Here is a 16,117-nt window from a genome sequence, read left to right on the forward strand (position 1 = left end):
TGGCTAAAGTCAATGATCAGTTTACAAGTCTTTGAAGTAGTTAACACAAGATTGGACTGTAAGTCTGTGTGTGTGGGGCAGACAATGAAAAGTCTTGGTTGTGAGTTTGGGCCCCCTGTCTGAGATGATAATCAATAATATAAATGGCTAGTGAATTTGTTTTTTACCTGCCAAATTCAAGTTTTACCCACGTTTGGCAAATTGGCAGGTGTTATTTTAAAGCCCTACTTTCAATATATACATAGGAACCTTTTTCAAGCATCAGTTTCTCATAGAAACTCATAATGAAACTTTTGATGACGGACCAAAGAGTTTGGACAATGTCCTTTCTGATCAAAGAAACAAAGTCTTATGGCAGGTTGTTGGAAGGTGGAATCCATATGCGGACACGGTTTTCCGGGTTACAAGTTTTATTTTGAACAGAGAGTGAGGATGGCGGGCTGGCAGTGTAGCAGGCAGGAAGGCAGGATCTTGGCAGGGAGGATTAGGACACATGATAAATAACTTTTGGCTGGGATAAAACTGCCAATATTGTTACCACAAGTGAAAAATAGTCTGGCATCGGCCGGAGGTCAATCTGAAGAGTAAGTAGAGCGGCTGATGATGAGCAGGTGAGGAGCAGGTGTGGTTCAGGCACTGAAGGATCACAACATAAAGTCCTTGAGAATGAATGTGTCAATTTGGTGGCTCTGTCTATTTGAATCAGACAGTGATGTGATTTTAAAAACAGAAATTAACTGTTGTGGGAAAAAGGAGGTCACACAGGTATCCATTAGTTTTGTAAATATGTGAACTTAAAACTATTAAATCAACAAAATGGTTGAAAAGAGGAAACAGAGACATCCAGAGAAGGAGCAGACTTCTGCCAACACAAGCAAAAGTTTGATCAAATTTAGATGTGAATCGGGCTTTTATACTGAAGGAGCTCTTAGCACAAAACTAAAATTAAAAAAAAGTATTTTTTTCGATAAAATTTAAGCCCAATGGAAAAAGTTCTGACAACACAAAAAAAAAGTAAATAGTCCGTAATTTTGGCAACGGTACTAAAAATGACCCTCATAGGAGAAATATATTTTATTTATAAAAATGCTTTAAGGCAGTTGAAACACTAACATTTTGACACATTTCTTTCTTGTTGAAACTCTCAAAGCTTCTTAGAAAAATATGTCCAGGAATATAGCATGAAAACAAAGATCTACAGGCGTAAACTGCACAGATTCTACAAATGATACAATCTAAATTACATGAGACAAAACCTACAACCAATCAGAATGCAGGACACAATGTGCTGTGAAACAAAATAGACACCACACACAAAATACTTTAGAAACAATATTCAAATTCTTTGGAAAAAAGGAGGGGGAAAAGCTTCCTGATAAAAAGAGAACATCCCTCTGTGAGAGCATTGCAGAGCTTCATTCCTGCACTCAAAAAACGTTCACTTTGAATGAACGTAAAAAAATTATGGAAAGGATTTCCACATGATTAAATTGCGTTATTTGAACAAAAAGGAATCATATTGGTCCTACTTAATGTATTTAGGTTGGGTCAACTTAATGTATTTAGGTTCAAACTAATAAATTTAAGTTGATTCAATTTAAATACAGCAGTTGCACCCAACTTTAAATTAATATTGTTGCACACTCTAAAAGAACAAAGTTGATCCAACTTAATTGAATCACTTCAACTGGTCACACCTAAGTAAATCAAGTTTATTTAATTTAAATTTCTATTTTTTTCTTTGATTTTATTTATACTTCTTTAATTGAGACGTTGTTCCAAAGTTACAACCAATGGGTCTTTTAATTTTCACATCAAAGACATGAATTACCCAACACAGACCCACATCACAAGACAGGAGCTCAATTACCGCAAACTCTGTGTTAAGTATTGGAACATTAACAATTTTCCACACAAGGGGGTTGGTCATCATCCTCTACCAAACTTTAACTCATGGTGCAAAAAAATAAACATAACAGTTTAAATCACTAGTTAAAACAGAGTAAAAGAGCTAGACAATAAAACACATGGACAAAATCTCACACTTAGACCCTAATCTGCCAAGATAGACAAAGAAAATGGTATCCCACAATTCCTTGCGATTACTAATGTATCCAATTTAATGGTATCATGTTGGATCAACATGATTGAAATTAGTAACTTTTAAATGGATTATTTTTATGTAGAATCGACATGATTCATTCACGTAAGATTTACAAACATAAGATTTTCTGGTTGAAATGACAAGTTACTTTTTCGTAAACTTAATTGGCTGGTAATTTCCTTTTTTTGAGTGTGTCTTTTTCACTCGACCAGCAACATCTCCCTGTAAAGATGGCCCCTGTGAGTACAAGTTTCTTTTTAAATTTTTACTTATACTTCAATACAAGTTTTTAAGACAAACTGTTTAAAGTTTCAAGCTCAGAAGCACAAAGGTCTTGAAGATGAATTCAGATAAACAGAATTTAATCTTGATCTTTAAACTGTCCAGCTGATTACTATTATTTTGTGTTTTATTTTTAATGAAAGACGTCAATTTTAAATGTTGTTTTAGCTGCAGCACTGAACAACATGCAGTTTGAGGTTTTCCACTGAGGTGGAGCAAACTATTCTATGAAACGGAAGTCAATCATATGAAGTTTCAGTGCAAATTTAATGTACTCTGTTGCATTTGTATATGATAAAAAATACAAACAGGTTTACAAATGTATGTTCTGAGTAAAACTTTATTAATCTTTTATGTTGTTTTATTTATATTAATGGCGGCACGATAGGACAGTGGTTAGCGCTCTTGCCTCACAGCGAGAAGGCCAAATCCCAGCTGGGGGACTTGAGACAGAACATCAATGGGGGACCCTTCCGTGTTGAGTTTGCATGTTCTCCCCGTGCATACATGGGTTTTCTCCGGGTACTCGTTTCCTCCCACTGTCCAAAAATCATGCTTCCTAGGTTAATTGATTCCTCTAAATCCACACTAGGTGTGTGTGATTTGTGGCCCTGCAATTGCCCACAGGGGGCCAGGATAGGCTCAGGCAGCCCCGGGATCCCAAAAAGGACCAAAACGGGTTTACAATTTAAACTCTGGGTCTCTTCATCTCAAATACATTTTATTTCAGCTGCTTCTCTTTCTGTTTGTGCAGAATATGGTGATTAAGAACATGCCCTTTAAAGTTGGACAGACCGTTGCTATTGCGGGAACTAACACACCTGATGCAGCCAGGTAAGTGTGTCAAAGTATTAAAAATGTATTTCTTACTATTTTGAACTCTATGTCTAGAATTCTTTAACCCCTTGATGCCTGACCTTTTTTCCAGCAAAGAAAAAACAAAACAAAAAAATCATGCGTGTTTTTGTCTTTGCTAAATGTATGTAATTTTGAATCTGAAGTGGTTTGATGCATATTTACATCACTAGGTGTCATTAACTTTTCCTCCTGATATAGGACCCATAAAAATATTTTATCTGCAAAAGCTGCTGTAATACTGATACGTATTAATCTATTGCTCTAAAGGTTTAACTTTTCAACTGATTTGGCATTTGTTATGCAAAACCAAAACATTTTTTGTTGTAAATAAATTACTACTAACCTATTGGAAGACCTAGTTCTTAGAAACTCTATGATATGCTCACCTTTAGGATCCTTCTCAGTTACCATCAATACTGAAAAACTTTCTTTTTTATCTTTTCTAGTTTCTCCGTGAATATTGGCCACAATGATGAGACACTTGCCTTGCACCTGAATCCCCGTTTTGATGCCAGTGGAGACAAAGACACGATCGTCTGTAATTCTAAGAAACATGGCATGTGGGAGCAGGAGGTTCGGCCTGGGGGCTTTTGTTTCTTCAGAGGACAGAACTTCAAGGTCTGCATAAACATTTGTATTCCTCTTGTGATATGATTTCTCAGCTTCCTCATTGTCATGTGATTAACTTTATAAAAATGTCATTTCTGACTGTTTCAGATCATCATTAAACTGACCTGTGGAGGATTTTTGATTACCTTACCCAATGGCTTTCAATTTACTTTCCCCAACCGCTTCTGTTCAGATGAATACTCCTACTTCTGCTTTGATGGTGATGCTAGCATCAGGAGCATTCAGATCTACTGAGCTTCCATCATCATTAATCTGCACCCAGCATTGCTGCTTTTACACAAAATAAAAAATAAAAACCTGTGTTTTCTCTTTAATCTTATAATAAAACTAATTCGGTAAGTGCAGATACCAGAGTCAATGAAAGATTTCCGTATAAAAACTTATTAGAAAACCAAAAATGTCAATAGAAGTGTTGGTATTCAATGACTTTTCTATCTGTAATGTTTTTTAAACAATAGAAAATGTAATGTAAACAGGATTTCCTTCAATAAAACATTCAAAGTCTATTATTTTTCTGTTTGATTTATTTTTTCAAATTATTTCTTCAAGTCATCTAAAGAAAAGAAAAAAGCCTCCACCTTAAGTGCTTATTTTTTTAAGTTCTGTGAGTTTAGTGCTGTGAGGAACAAAGAACATTTTTTATCTGGGCCATAAAAAAATATGAGTGCGTGTTTTCATTTCACAGTTGTTTTTATTATGGAGAGCCGTCGCCAGAAGTTATACTACAACTCCCAGCAACCCCCAGCACACTGACTCATATTAATCCATCAACCACAGCATATTTGAGCTCTGCACTAAGTGAAGCTCAGTGTCACTATATGCCTCACTGAGCATTATATCTGGACCTGGGGGGGTATTCCCGGAAGCATGTTTAAATTACCCTGACCTTTACCCTGAACTCTGGCTGAAATCCGCCTCAACTTGCTTCCTCGGGGTATGTCGGTTCCAAAAGACCAGATATGAGTTAGTTTAATTACGCTCGACTTGGTAACCCTGGGTTAATGAACGTGCACGTCAAGTACATAAAGATGTTCTCAATGGATCGCCGATTTCTGGAGTCACCATGGCAACGCGTGGTGAAAAAAAGAGAGCGCTACACTTCAGTGAGACGGAGTTGGAGATTAATGACGGCATATGACGATTAGAAGACCATCAAAAAAGTAATACGGCTGCATCAGCAAAAGAAAGAGTTTCTGCTTGTAGTAGAAGAACAGGCAAAGTAAACGCACGAGTTTATTTCCATTTTCCTTGTGACGCATCTGGCAAAATTGGATAAGTTATATATATATTTTTACTTTTTTTATTTACCAAGGCTGTGTCCCACCAAGGTGGGGTAGCCTAGACAAGGCACACAATTTTAGCTCCCTCTGTCTCTTCCCCAAACCCTCCTCCTTCAGTGTGTGAGTGCGTGTGTGCGTATGTGCGTGCGACTGGTCTGAGGTCTGGTCTAAGCCACACCACACTGCACCAGGGTCAGCTGCACAGCCCAGTGTGGGCACCTCCACAGCAGGGCCTCAGCCAAGGCTGGTTTCCCCTTGCCGCTTCATCCCAAGACCAGACCTCTCCCACACCCATCCATTCATCCATACACAAACTCTCTCCACCCATCCCTGTCCTGAGCAGCCTCTCTCCCCTGCACCACAGTCATTCCTCTTGCATTCAACGCTCTTCTTACACCCTCTGCCCATCCCATTCGTGGTCTTCCTCTCATTCTCACTCCACTCACATCAGATTTGTATACCCTTTTCACCAATCGCTCCCTTTCCATTCTTTCAACATGTCCAAACCATCCCAGTGCCTTTTGCTCTGCTCTTTCAGCCAACTCTCGCGTCACACCAGTTCTCTCTCGGATAACTTCATTTCTCACACGATCCATACGCGTCACACCACACATACTCCTCAAAAATCTCATCTCAACTACATTCAGCTTCCTCTTTTCCGCCACTTTCAGACTCCATGTTTCAGCCCCATATAACGCTGCAGGCACCACCACACCCTCATACAATCTCCTTTTTTCATCCTTTCCCAGTGACCTACATTCAAACACTCTCTTCATTACCCCCCATATCTTTCGTACTTCATTCATTCTAAACTCTACCTCTCCCCCCATTCCACCATCCACACAGACACACGACCCCAAATACTGAAAACACTCTACCTCTTCCAACAGCTCCCCATTTAATGCCACATTCAATCTACGTTCACCCTTTAACCTCGTACACCTCATCACCTTACTCTTTTCCACATTCACTCTCAACTTCCTTCTGTCGCACACCCTTCCAAACTCCTCAACCAGACGTGCCAAGCTCTCTTCTAGCCCCAAACAGTTCAAGCGGTTTTTGGGGTTTTCCAATTTTCTACGTAGGTTCATTAGAAATTACAGCTCTGTAGCTGCGCCGCTTACGGGCCTAACCTCCACCTCCTCACATTTTCACTGGACGGTAGCTGCAGATTCTGCTTTCAGGAAGCTCAAGCAGCTCTTTACCTCTGCGCCTGTCCTGGCTCAACTCGACCCTGCCAACCAGTTTATAGTGGAGGTAGATGCTTCTGACAGTGGGGTAGGGGCTGTGTTGTCTCAACGGATGGGTGCAGACCACAAACTGCATCCATGCACATTCTTCTCTGGTCGGCTTACTCCAGCAGAGACTAATTATGATGTGGGGGACAAGGAACTACTGGCCATTGAGCTTGCTTTAGAGGAATGGAGGCACTGGTTGGAGGGGGCGGCTCAGCCGTTTGTGGTCTAAACCGATCATAAGAATCTGTCTTATATCTGGACCGCAAAACGGCTGAATCCTAGGCAGGCGCGGTGGTCATTGTTTTTTAATCGTTTTGACTTTGTGGTGTCCTACCGCCCTGGCTCCAAAAACATCAAGCCAAACGCCCTTTCCCGACAACAGGAACCAGCCGTGGTGGCCCAGCAGTCCGCAACTATACTTCCTACCACCTGTGTTCTGGGCGTGCTCTCATGGCAGCTGGAGAGGGACATCAAGGCTGCACAGACCCTGGAGGGGGCCATTTAGACAGACTTTTCGTCCCTAAGGCTGTAAGAAGTCAGGTCCTCCAGTGGGCTCACGCATCCCGTCTGACCTGTCACCCAGGAGTCCGCAGTCTGACACAGGACACCCAGGAGTTGTTTCTGCCTGCATGGTCTGTGCTCAGAACAAGGTCAGTTATCGCCCACCTGCTGGACTTCTCCGTCCCTTATCTGTTCCGAGCCGCCCATGGTCCCACATTACATTGGACTTTGTAACTGGCCTGCCCCCCTCTGCGGGTAAAACCGTAGTCATGACAGTGGTGGACCGTTTTTCCAAGGCGGCCCACTTTGTAGCCTTAAACAAGCCACAAGCTTGCCGTCTGCTGCAGGGACCGCCAAACTAGTCATGACTCACGTCTTCAGGCTGCATGGCATCCCGGTGGACATGGTCTCGGATCGGGGACCACAGTTTATATCTCGAGTGTGGAAGTGTCTTCTGCGCTGCTTTTAGTGCCACCACCAGCCTCTCCTCTGGCTTTCATCCCCAGTCTAAAGGGCAGGCAGAGAGAACCAACCAAGACCTAGAGGTAGCCCTCCGATGCGTCTGTTCTCGCCACAAGACCTCCTGGAGCTCCTTTCTGCCCTGGGTCAAATATGCCCACAACTCTATGACCTCATCAGCCTCAGGTATGTCCCCCTTCGAATGTTCCCTGGGCTACCCACCCCTGTTGTTTCCTGAGCAGGAGAGAGAAGTTGCGGTTTCATCAGTCCAACACCTATATCGCCGCTGCAGACGCATCTGGAAAGAGGCTCGTGCTGCCCTGCTTCGCTCTTCTGAAACCAACAAGAGACTGGCTGACAGGCATCGTGCTGCTGCACCCGCATACTCACCGGGTCAGTTCGTCCTGCTTTCGACAGCAAACATAAAGCTCCGGACAAAATCGAAGAAACTCTCTCCAAAGTACATCGGACCTATTGAGGTGGTGAAGGTCATTAACCCTGTGGCAGTGAGACTACGCCTACCAAGGACCATTAGGATCCACCCCGTCTTCCATGTTTCCCAAATTAAGCCACATGTCACGAGTCGGCTGCAACAGTCACCCCCTCCACCACCTCCTCCTCGCATCATTGATGGTCACCCTGCCTACGATGTGCGCCACCTGATGGACGTCAGACGGCGAGGAAGGGGCCTTCAGTACCTTGTAGACTGGAAGGGATACGGGCCTGAGGAGAGGTCCTGGGAACCATCCTCCAGGATTCTGTGCAAAACTCTAATTCAGGACTTTCATAGGCGTCATCCGGACGAGCCCGGCGGTGCGCCCAGAGGCGCCCGTTGAGGGGGGGGGTAGTGTGAGGTATTGGAGCCAGGGTGTGAGAGTGTGTTTTGTTTCTGCTTTTATTTTGTTACTTCCTGTATCTCCCATGTCCTCTCATTTCAGTTGTCTTGACCTTCCCTCAGTGTGTTCACCTGCCCTCCTTGGTGTGCGCACCTGTTTGTAATTGTTTAATAAATTCTCATGCTTATAGTCTGCGTCTCCCCTGCACTTGTTGCCAGATTGTTTTGTGCTGTTCACAGAGTTACTGGAATCTTTTGGCTTAAGAGCAACTTAACAATTAAATTCGAGTTTTCATTGGAAAATTCTGCGTCCTGCATTTTGTGTCCACCTCGTATCCTGACAATAATATTTTTTCCATCTTAATGAGTTATAATTCTTGAACTCTCATATGTCTAAGTTTAAATCGGCAGATATACTCAATCAAATCTTTATTTTATTTTATCAAATCTTTATTAATGTAGCACTTTCACATCCACCAGACATCCAAAGTGCTGCTCAAGTATAAAAACACTAAAATTCAAAGAAGCACAGTAAAACGATAATAAAATCATCAATAAAAGAAAACACTAAAAAAGCTGTCTAATAAAAAGATGAGTTTTTAGCAGAAATTTAAAATCATTTAAGGATCTGGCAGATCTCACTGACAGGTGAATGAGATTCCAGAGTTTAGGAGCAGCCACTGAAAATGCTCTGTCCCCCTTGGTCACCAGTCGAGTCCTTCGAACCACTAAGAGCATCTGGTCTACAGATCGCAGAGCCCTACGAGGACGATGGCTCTGCAGGAGCTCAGAAAGATAAGGAGGTGTCAGACCATTTCAACATTTAAAAAACAAAAGTAAGATTTTAAAATCAATTCTAAAAGAAACAGGCAGCCAGTGCAGAGAGCGCAATATTAGTGTGATGTGGTCACGCCGTCTGATCCCCGTTAAAAGTCGGGCAGCGGAGTTCTGGACCAGCTAAAGACGGTGGAGGAGAGACTGGTCGATCCCGGAATAAAGGGAGTGACAATAGTCCAATCTGGAAAAAATGAACGCATGAACAACCCTTTCCAGGGTGTCATGGGGGAGATATGGCTTCACTTTACTTATTAATCTAAGATGATAAAAGCTGGACTGGACCACTGCACTAACTTGTTTGTCAAATTTAAAATGACAATCTAAAGTGACCCCAAGATTCCTAATGAAAGACTGGTTAGAGTCTAATGACCCAATGTTATACTCATTTGTATAACAATAAGAAAAATGAACAACCCAGTCTCATCCTAAAATGTGTAGTAACTACGTTTGTCCACATGGAAATGCGTGAGAGTTTCACAAAAACGCCTCCTAAATTGTGAGAGGGATACACTTCATATTTCTATTCATTTTCCATGAGCCTTTTCAGGAACACGTGACTTTGGAGGTTTTGCCTGCCGTGAACAAAAAACATGGCGGATGATCGTTCATTTTTCGGCGAATTATCCCATAAAATAAGATATTTTGAGGACAAATTTCTATTTTGACAACATTTCTAGTGAGAAATATACAATTTTCTTTTAAAACATGCTTTCATTTTGGACATACAGTTTGTAGTTTGCTTGTTTCATTCAACCTTTTCTCCCAAAGGCTCTGTTACGTTAACTTTCATTATACCATGGTCCGGTTGAATACTGGATTCTGATTGGCTGCTGGGTATGCGTTAAAGCCTGATAACTGCACGGTGAAAAAAGAAGTTCCGGTCGGCTAGCTTAAATGATTTGTATCACTGCGCCGGCTTCTGTAAAACAACCTTTTGCTTCATCATCTGGGCAAAAACAAGCGGTAAGCGATTAACTTTCTCTCTGACTTGATGCTTTATTCAACTCATCGGGACGATCAGCATATATATATCGCCGAATCTTGACTGCAGCGGTGGTGCTGCGCGACATAGTACGCTGTTTATGAGAAAAGTGATCCAAATCGAGAAAAAAAAAACAAGAATTAAGGACTAAAACCTGGTTAATATGTATTGCTTTTGTAAGTGACCATGGTATAAGCGGGTTAATGGCCTTCGAAGTGTGCAGTTACTACTTTTTAACGCACTTCGCGGAAGCAACCGTTCAGGCTTCCACGGCGTGCGTTAAAAAGTAGTAACTGCACACTTCGGCCATTAACCCTTACTTCATATCTGCAGACGTCCATCCTTTGGTTGGATTTTAACTTCAAACAGTATCCCTTGTCAGCTCAGGACAGTGTCGTAAAACCCCCTCATTCTTAGTGGGGATAAGAAGCAGATGGACAAACACACAACTGTTTTCAGAAAAGGTCAATCTGAGTTAACATTTAACCTTCCTATGGTGTTGGGGTCCCTACGGACCCGTTTTGAGTTTTAGCATGCGTAAAAGTACTTCATACATTTGTTTTTTGCGTTGAAACTTTTTGACTTTGCCAGGGACTTCCATTTAAACAAAATAAAAGCTTTTTTTTTTTTTTTTTACTAAATTATAAAGTGGGCTGGTGAAAAAAATGACTTTTGTGGTGTTCGGGTCATTTGACCCGGTAAAAATTTTCGATTATGAAACAATAAAAAATGACAAAAATGAAATCATAAACACACAATCAACAAACACGGTTCAGGGACTAGAGGGTTTAATAAAAAACAAAAGGCGCTGCAGAGCAGGATGACAAAAACCAAAACCAAAAACTCACTGTGGCGTGGCATGAAACAAGGAACATGGCATGGAGACGTGAACACCAAGACAAACGCTAATGGACCAGCACAGGAGGAAGGCAGAGACAAGACTTAAATGCAGACAGGGCAGACAAGACACAGGTGAAAATCAGGGCAGATGGGGACCAAAGGAAGTAAAACTCAAGAAACAAGACAAGACAGAAACCCTTTCAAAATAAATCAGGAAACAGAAACAAACAAGACAGAACAAGAACTAAAACCAAGACACAACAAAACTCAAACCATGACAGTACCCCCCCCTCAAGGAACCGCTCCGAGGTTCCTAAAGTCAACTGAGGGGAGGGCCCCGGAGGACAAACCTCGACGGGCATAAATGTCCAAAAAGTCCGGAGGACGGCCGGGGATCCGTGCCGTCTGGCGAGGCAGGTCCGGAGGACGGCCGGGGTTCCGTGCCGTCCGGCGAGGCAGGTCCGGAGGACGGCCGGGGGGCCGAGCGGTCCGGCGAGGCAGATCAGGCGTGGAGGCGTCGTCAGGCATGGAGTCGTCAGGCATGGAGTCGTCAGGCATGGAGTCGTCAGGCATGGAGTCGTCAGGCATGGAGTCGTCAGGCATGGAGTCGTCAGGCATGGAGTCGTCAGGCATGGAGTCGTCAGGCATGGAGTCAGGCTCTGGCGGGTCGGGCCAGCAGTCAGGCTCTGGCGGGTCGGGCCAGCAGTCAGGCTCTGGCGGGTCAGGCCAGCAGTCAGGCTCTGGCGGGTCGGGCCAGCAGTCAGGCTCTGGCGGGTCGGGCCAGCAGTCAGGCTCTGGCGGGTCGGGCCAGCAGTCAGGCTCTGGCGGGTCGGGCGTGGAGCCGAGCTCAGGCGGGTCAGGCGTGGAGCCGAGCTCAGGCGGGTCAGGCGTGGAGCCGAGCTCAGGCGGGTCAGGCGTGGAGCCGAGCTCAGGCGGGTCAGGCGTGGTCTTGGAAGCGGGGACCGGTCGGGGTTCAGGCGGCACCCCCCTGGGAGCCGGGACGATCATCTGGACTTGGTTTTGGTTTTGTAAATATTTTAAAACAGTCTCCTGAAAGCATTGCTGCTTTTAGACAAAATAAAAAATAGAAACCTGTGCTTACCCTTTAATCTTATAATAAAACTAATTTGATAAGTGCAGATACAGTGCAGTGCAGTGCAGATAAAGAAAAAAAAAAGCCTCCACCTTAAGTGCTTATTTTTTTAAGTTCTGTGAGTTTAGTGCTGTGAGGAACAAAGAACATTTTTTATCTGGGCCATAAAAAAATATGAGTGCGTGTTTTCATTTCACAGTTGTTTTTATTATGGAGAGCCGTCGCCAGAAGTTATACTACAACTCCCAGCAACCCCCAGCACACTGACTCATATTAATCCATCAACCACAGCATATTTGAGCTCTGCACTAAGTGAAGCTCAGTGTCACTATATGCCTCACTGAGCATTATATCTGGACCTGGGGGGTATTCCCGGAAGCATGTTTAAATTACCCTGACCTTAACCCTGAACTCTGGCTGAAATCCGCCTCAACTTGCTTACTCGGGGTATGTTGGTTCCAAAAGACCAGATATGAGTTAGTTTAATTACGCTCGACTTGGTAACCCTGAGTTAATGAACGTGCACGTCAAGTACATAAAGATGTTCTCAATGGATCGCCGATTTCTGGAGTCACCATGGAAACGCGTGGTGAAAAAAAGAGAGCGCTACACTTCAGAGAGACGGAGTTGGAGATTAATGACGGCATATGACGATTAGAAGACCATCAAAAAAGTAATACGGCTGCATCAGCAAAAGAAAGAGTTTCTGCTTGTAGTAGAAGAACAGGCAAAGTAAACGCACGAGTTTCTGATCTTACTTCCATTTTCCTTGTGACGCATATATATATATATATATATATATATATATATATATATATATATATATATATATATATATAAAACTTATCCAATTTTGCCAACTTAACCCTTGTGCTACCTTAGATGACCCCACCATTACATTGACGTGTTCTCCCTACCATGACAAAGGTGGATAAAGGTGGAAAGATTTCATGTAATCCATGGACACCATTGAAGATCACAAATCATTGAAGAAAAAAGGTTCAACGCACTGTCTAGTGGGTCTAGATGACCCAACTCCCAACGTTAAAGTGCCTAGGATAGCACAAGATTAAATGAATTACTTCTATTGGTAACAAGTAATTGAGTAAAATTTATTCAACCTTATTTCTTACGTCTATAAAACTCAATAATTGTTTATACAACTTAAATTTACATATTTATTCAACTGTATGTCACTCCAATTCAAATAATTGTGAGGTATTGGAGCCAGGGTGTGAGAGTGGGTTTTGTTTCTGCTTTTATTTTGTTACTTCCTGTATCTCCCATCTCCTCTCATTTCAGTTGTCTTGACCTTCCCTCAGTGTGTTCACCTGCCCTCCCTGATGTGCGCACCTGTTTGTAATTGTTTAATAAATTCTCATGCTTATAGTCTGCGTCTCCCCTGCACTTGTTGCCAGATTGTTTTGTGCTGTTCACAGAGTTACTAGATCTTTTGGCTTAAGAGCAACTTAACAATTAAATTCGAGTTTTCATTGGAAAATCCTGCGTCCTGCATATTTTGTGTCCACCTCGTAACCTGACATTAAATCTGGCCAAAAATGGACACAGCGGACGCAGACACATCACAAGCGGGACTCACCAGCCAGGAGTGGATGATCCGTCAGCAGGAGGCACAGCTGAGCTTTCTTCGGCGAGGTTCACTGGAGATGTCTGATCGCCATGAGCAACAGCTGACCACAGTCAGTAAGGAGATCGAGCGGCTAGTGGGAGAGATCCAGCACCCCTCCATCATCACATCCACTCCATTCTCCCTCCTCTGTTTCGGTGCATCTGGCTCCAGTCCAGACATCTCTCGCCCCCGCAGCTCAGCTGGCCCGACCGGAGAGATTTTCGGGCGACTCCGGGGACTGTCGGGCGTTCATTACCCAATGTGAGCTCCACTTCGAGTTGCAGGCTGTGAACTACCCCCACGGATCGCTCCATAGTGGCTTTCATCTTATCTCACCTCACCGGGAGAGCCGGAGCGTGGGCCACCGCGGGGTGGCAACGTGGAGCAGCCACCTGCGCATCTCTCCCAGCCTTTCTCGAGGCCTTCACCCAGGTGTTCCAGCACACAAAGCCGGGAAGGGAGGCAGCTCGGGTGCTGATGTGGCTGAGACAGGGGAGACGGCGTGTGGCGGATCACGCCATAGAGTTCTGGACTCTCGCTTCGGAGAGCGAATGGGAACCCCGCTGCACTCACGGACGCCTTCTTAGAGGGACTTTCTGAGGAGATGAAGGACCACCTCGCTCCTTTGGGTCTACCATCATCCCTGGAGCCCCTCGTCGCCCTGGCTATCAGGATTGACAACAGGCTGGATCGCAGGCGGGGACGCCAGCTGGAGACTTTTCAACCCAAGGGGCACTCCAGTGACCATGCCCCACATTACTCACCTCCTTCTGCTGCTCCCACAGAGACTCCAGCTCCGCTGATGGATGAGCCGATGCAGCTGGGTCGTGGTCGTCTGTCTCCCTCAGAGCGTGTGCGGCGGATGACGGTAGGTGAGTGCCTTTACTGTGGACAGCAGGGTCATTTCTGAAGGGATTGCCCAAACGCCGCCGCTCGTCATTAAGAGTGGGCACACTGACGAGTGGTGGCCGAGGGCCCACCAGATCTACTTCCTGTCTCCTGGAGGGTCAAATTATGTTTGAGGGTGGGGGGATTCCTGTTCAGGCTTTGTTAGACTCAGGTGCTGAGCAGAACGTCATGGATGCCGAGCTAACCAAGCAGGCAGGCTTAAAGACTGAGCCACTATCCTGTCCTTTGCAGGTCGTCTCTCTTAATGGTGAGACTGTGGCCACTGTTAACCAGGTCACTGAGCCAGTCCACCTCATAATTTCTGGTAACCATCATGAGCACACCCATTTTTTCCTGTTTCAATCCTCTCACTATCCGGTTGTTTTAGGTTATCTTTGGCTTATTACTCGTAACCCTGTTATTGACTGGTCCACCAACCGGATCACCAGTTGGAGTGACCACTGCCATACTGCCTGCTTGTGTTCAGCTCGGCCTCCGGGAGCTGATCACGCAGTCCCAGTTAGGCAGCCGTCCTCACATGACCACTCCAAAGTACCGTCTGAATATCATGACTTAGGGGAGGTTTTTTCTAAATCTCGAGCACTCTCTATACCTCCTCACAGACCCTACGACTGCTCCTTAGACTTACAGCCCGGTGCTGCTCTGCCTAAGAGTCAGCTTTTCAGCCTGTCAAAACCGGAGAGGGAAGCCATGGAGCAGTATTTCGCTGACTCCCTGAGCCAGTGAATGCTGCTGCTGTGCACCAGCGTTTGGAAGTGATGCGTCGCTTGTAAAGAACAGCAAGAGGTGTGGAAAATATTATTTATTCAAGAATTCCCTCATTGTGCAGTTTATTTCAGTCAGGGCAGTCTTGATTTCGCCCAACTCCTTGGCAAACCTCTCTGAACTAGTGACTTCCTTCTGCATTTCAAGGACTGCATCGGTGAGGACACATCCACTGAGGGTTGAGAGCCGCGTGCCATGGAGACGCTGGGTCCAGACGGCTGCTCAGCTGCAGCATCGTAACCACTGGCCCCGCTGGAACACCCAGCAACTAAATTAAATTTTTTTATATTAATAAACTGTAATTGTGTAGCCTACATACATTCCCTTAATATTTTCATTTTTTTGCATCTGGCGCGTCGGTTTCAGCTCCGGTGTCCCCCCCCCCCCCCCCCCCCCCCCCCCCACGGCAGACACACTCTGGTGATGGAGCGCCAGACGGTTTTTTTTTGCCTCAACTTTGATGTCCGACCATGTCTTTTTTATTTCGGCCACGGTCCGAGGTTGTGAGGCTACAGCATTTACGGCGTCTGCCACAGTTTGCCACTCAAGTGCCTTTTTGGCATTAGTAATGCCCACACTGTGCCCTCCAAACAACAGTATTCTCTTTTCCACCTCGCCAACGATAACTTCTACTTCACATTGAGTGAAGTTACGTTTTTTTGATTTCCCCTCTGTGTTTGCCATTATTTCGCAATCAATGAATATTAATTTGTGGGCGTTTCACGGACTATTTATGGGCAACTATGGGCGTGTCATGAAGCCGCAAAAGCTGCGCTACATTTAGGATTGGTTGTGATTTATTAAGGGAAAGATGCGTAGGATGTGCGAGCGCACGGTTTTATAAATCCGAATATTTCTGTGCGTACGCACGTCC

General features: G+C 44.4%; 1 protein-coding gene and 1 long non-coding RNA gene across 2 annotated transcripts; both read left to right on the forward strand.

The window, feature by feature from the left end:
- Positions 1-2,302: 2,302 nt before the first annotated feature.
- LOC144994135 (beta-galactoside-binding lectin-like) lies at positions 2,303-4,256 on the forward strand. The gene is made up of 4 exons (XM_078950853.1): positions 2,303-2,343; positions 3,141-3,220; positions 3,691-3,862; positions 3,962-4,256. Exons 1-4 carry the CDS (start codon positions 2,335-2,337, stop codon positions 4,106-4,108), a joined length of 408 nt encoding a protein of 135 aa, XP_078806979.1. The 5' UTR covers positions 2,303-2,334; the 3' UTR covers positions 4,109-4,256.
- An 8,539-nt stretch (positions 4,257-12,795) lies between these two features.
- On the forward strand, positions 12,796-15,530 carry LOC144994120 (uncharacterized). Its single transcript, XR_013657535.1, has 3 exons — positions 12,796-14,441; positions 15,081-15,264; positions 15,391-15,530. It is a non-coding gene; the product is annotated as an uncharacterized LOC144994120 (long non-coding RNA).
- Positions 15,531-16,117: the final 587 nt, after the last annotated feature.

The sequence above is a fragment of the Oryzias latipes genome, chromosome 8, assembly GCF_053564925.1.
Source record: "Oryzias latipes strain Hd-rR chromosome 8, Olatipes_Hd-rR_3.1".
NCBI lineage: Eukaryota > Metazoa > Chordata > Actinopteri > Beloniformes > Adrianichthyidae > Oryzias > Oryzias latipes.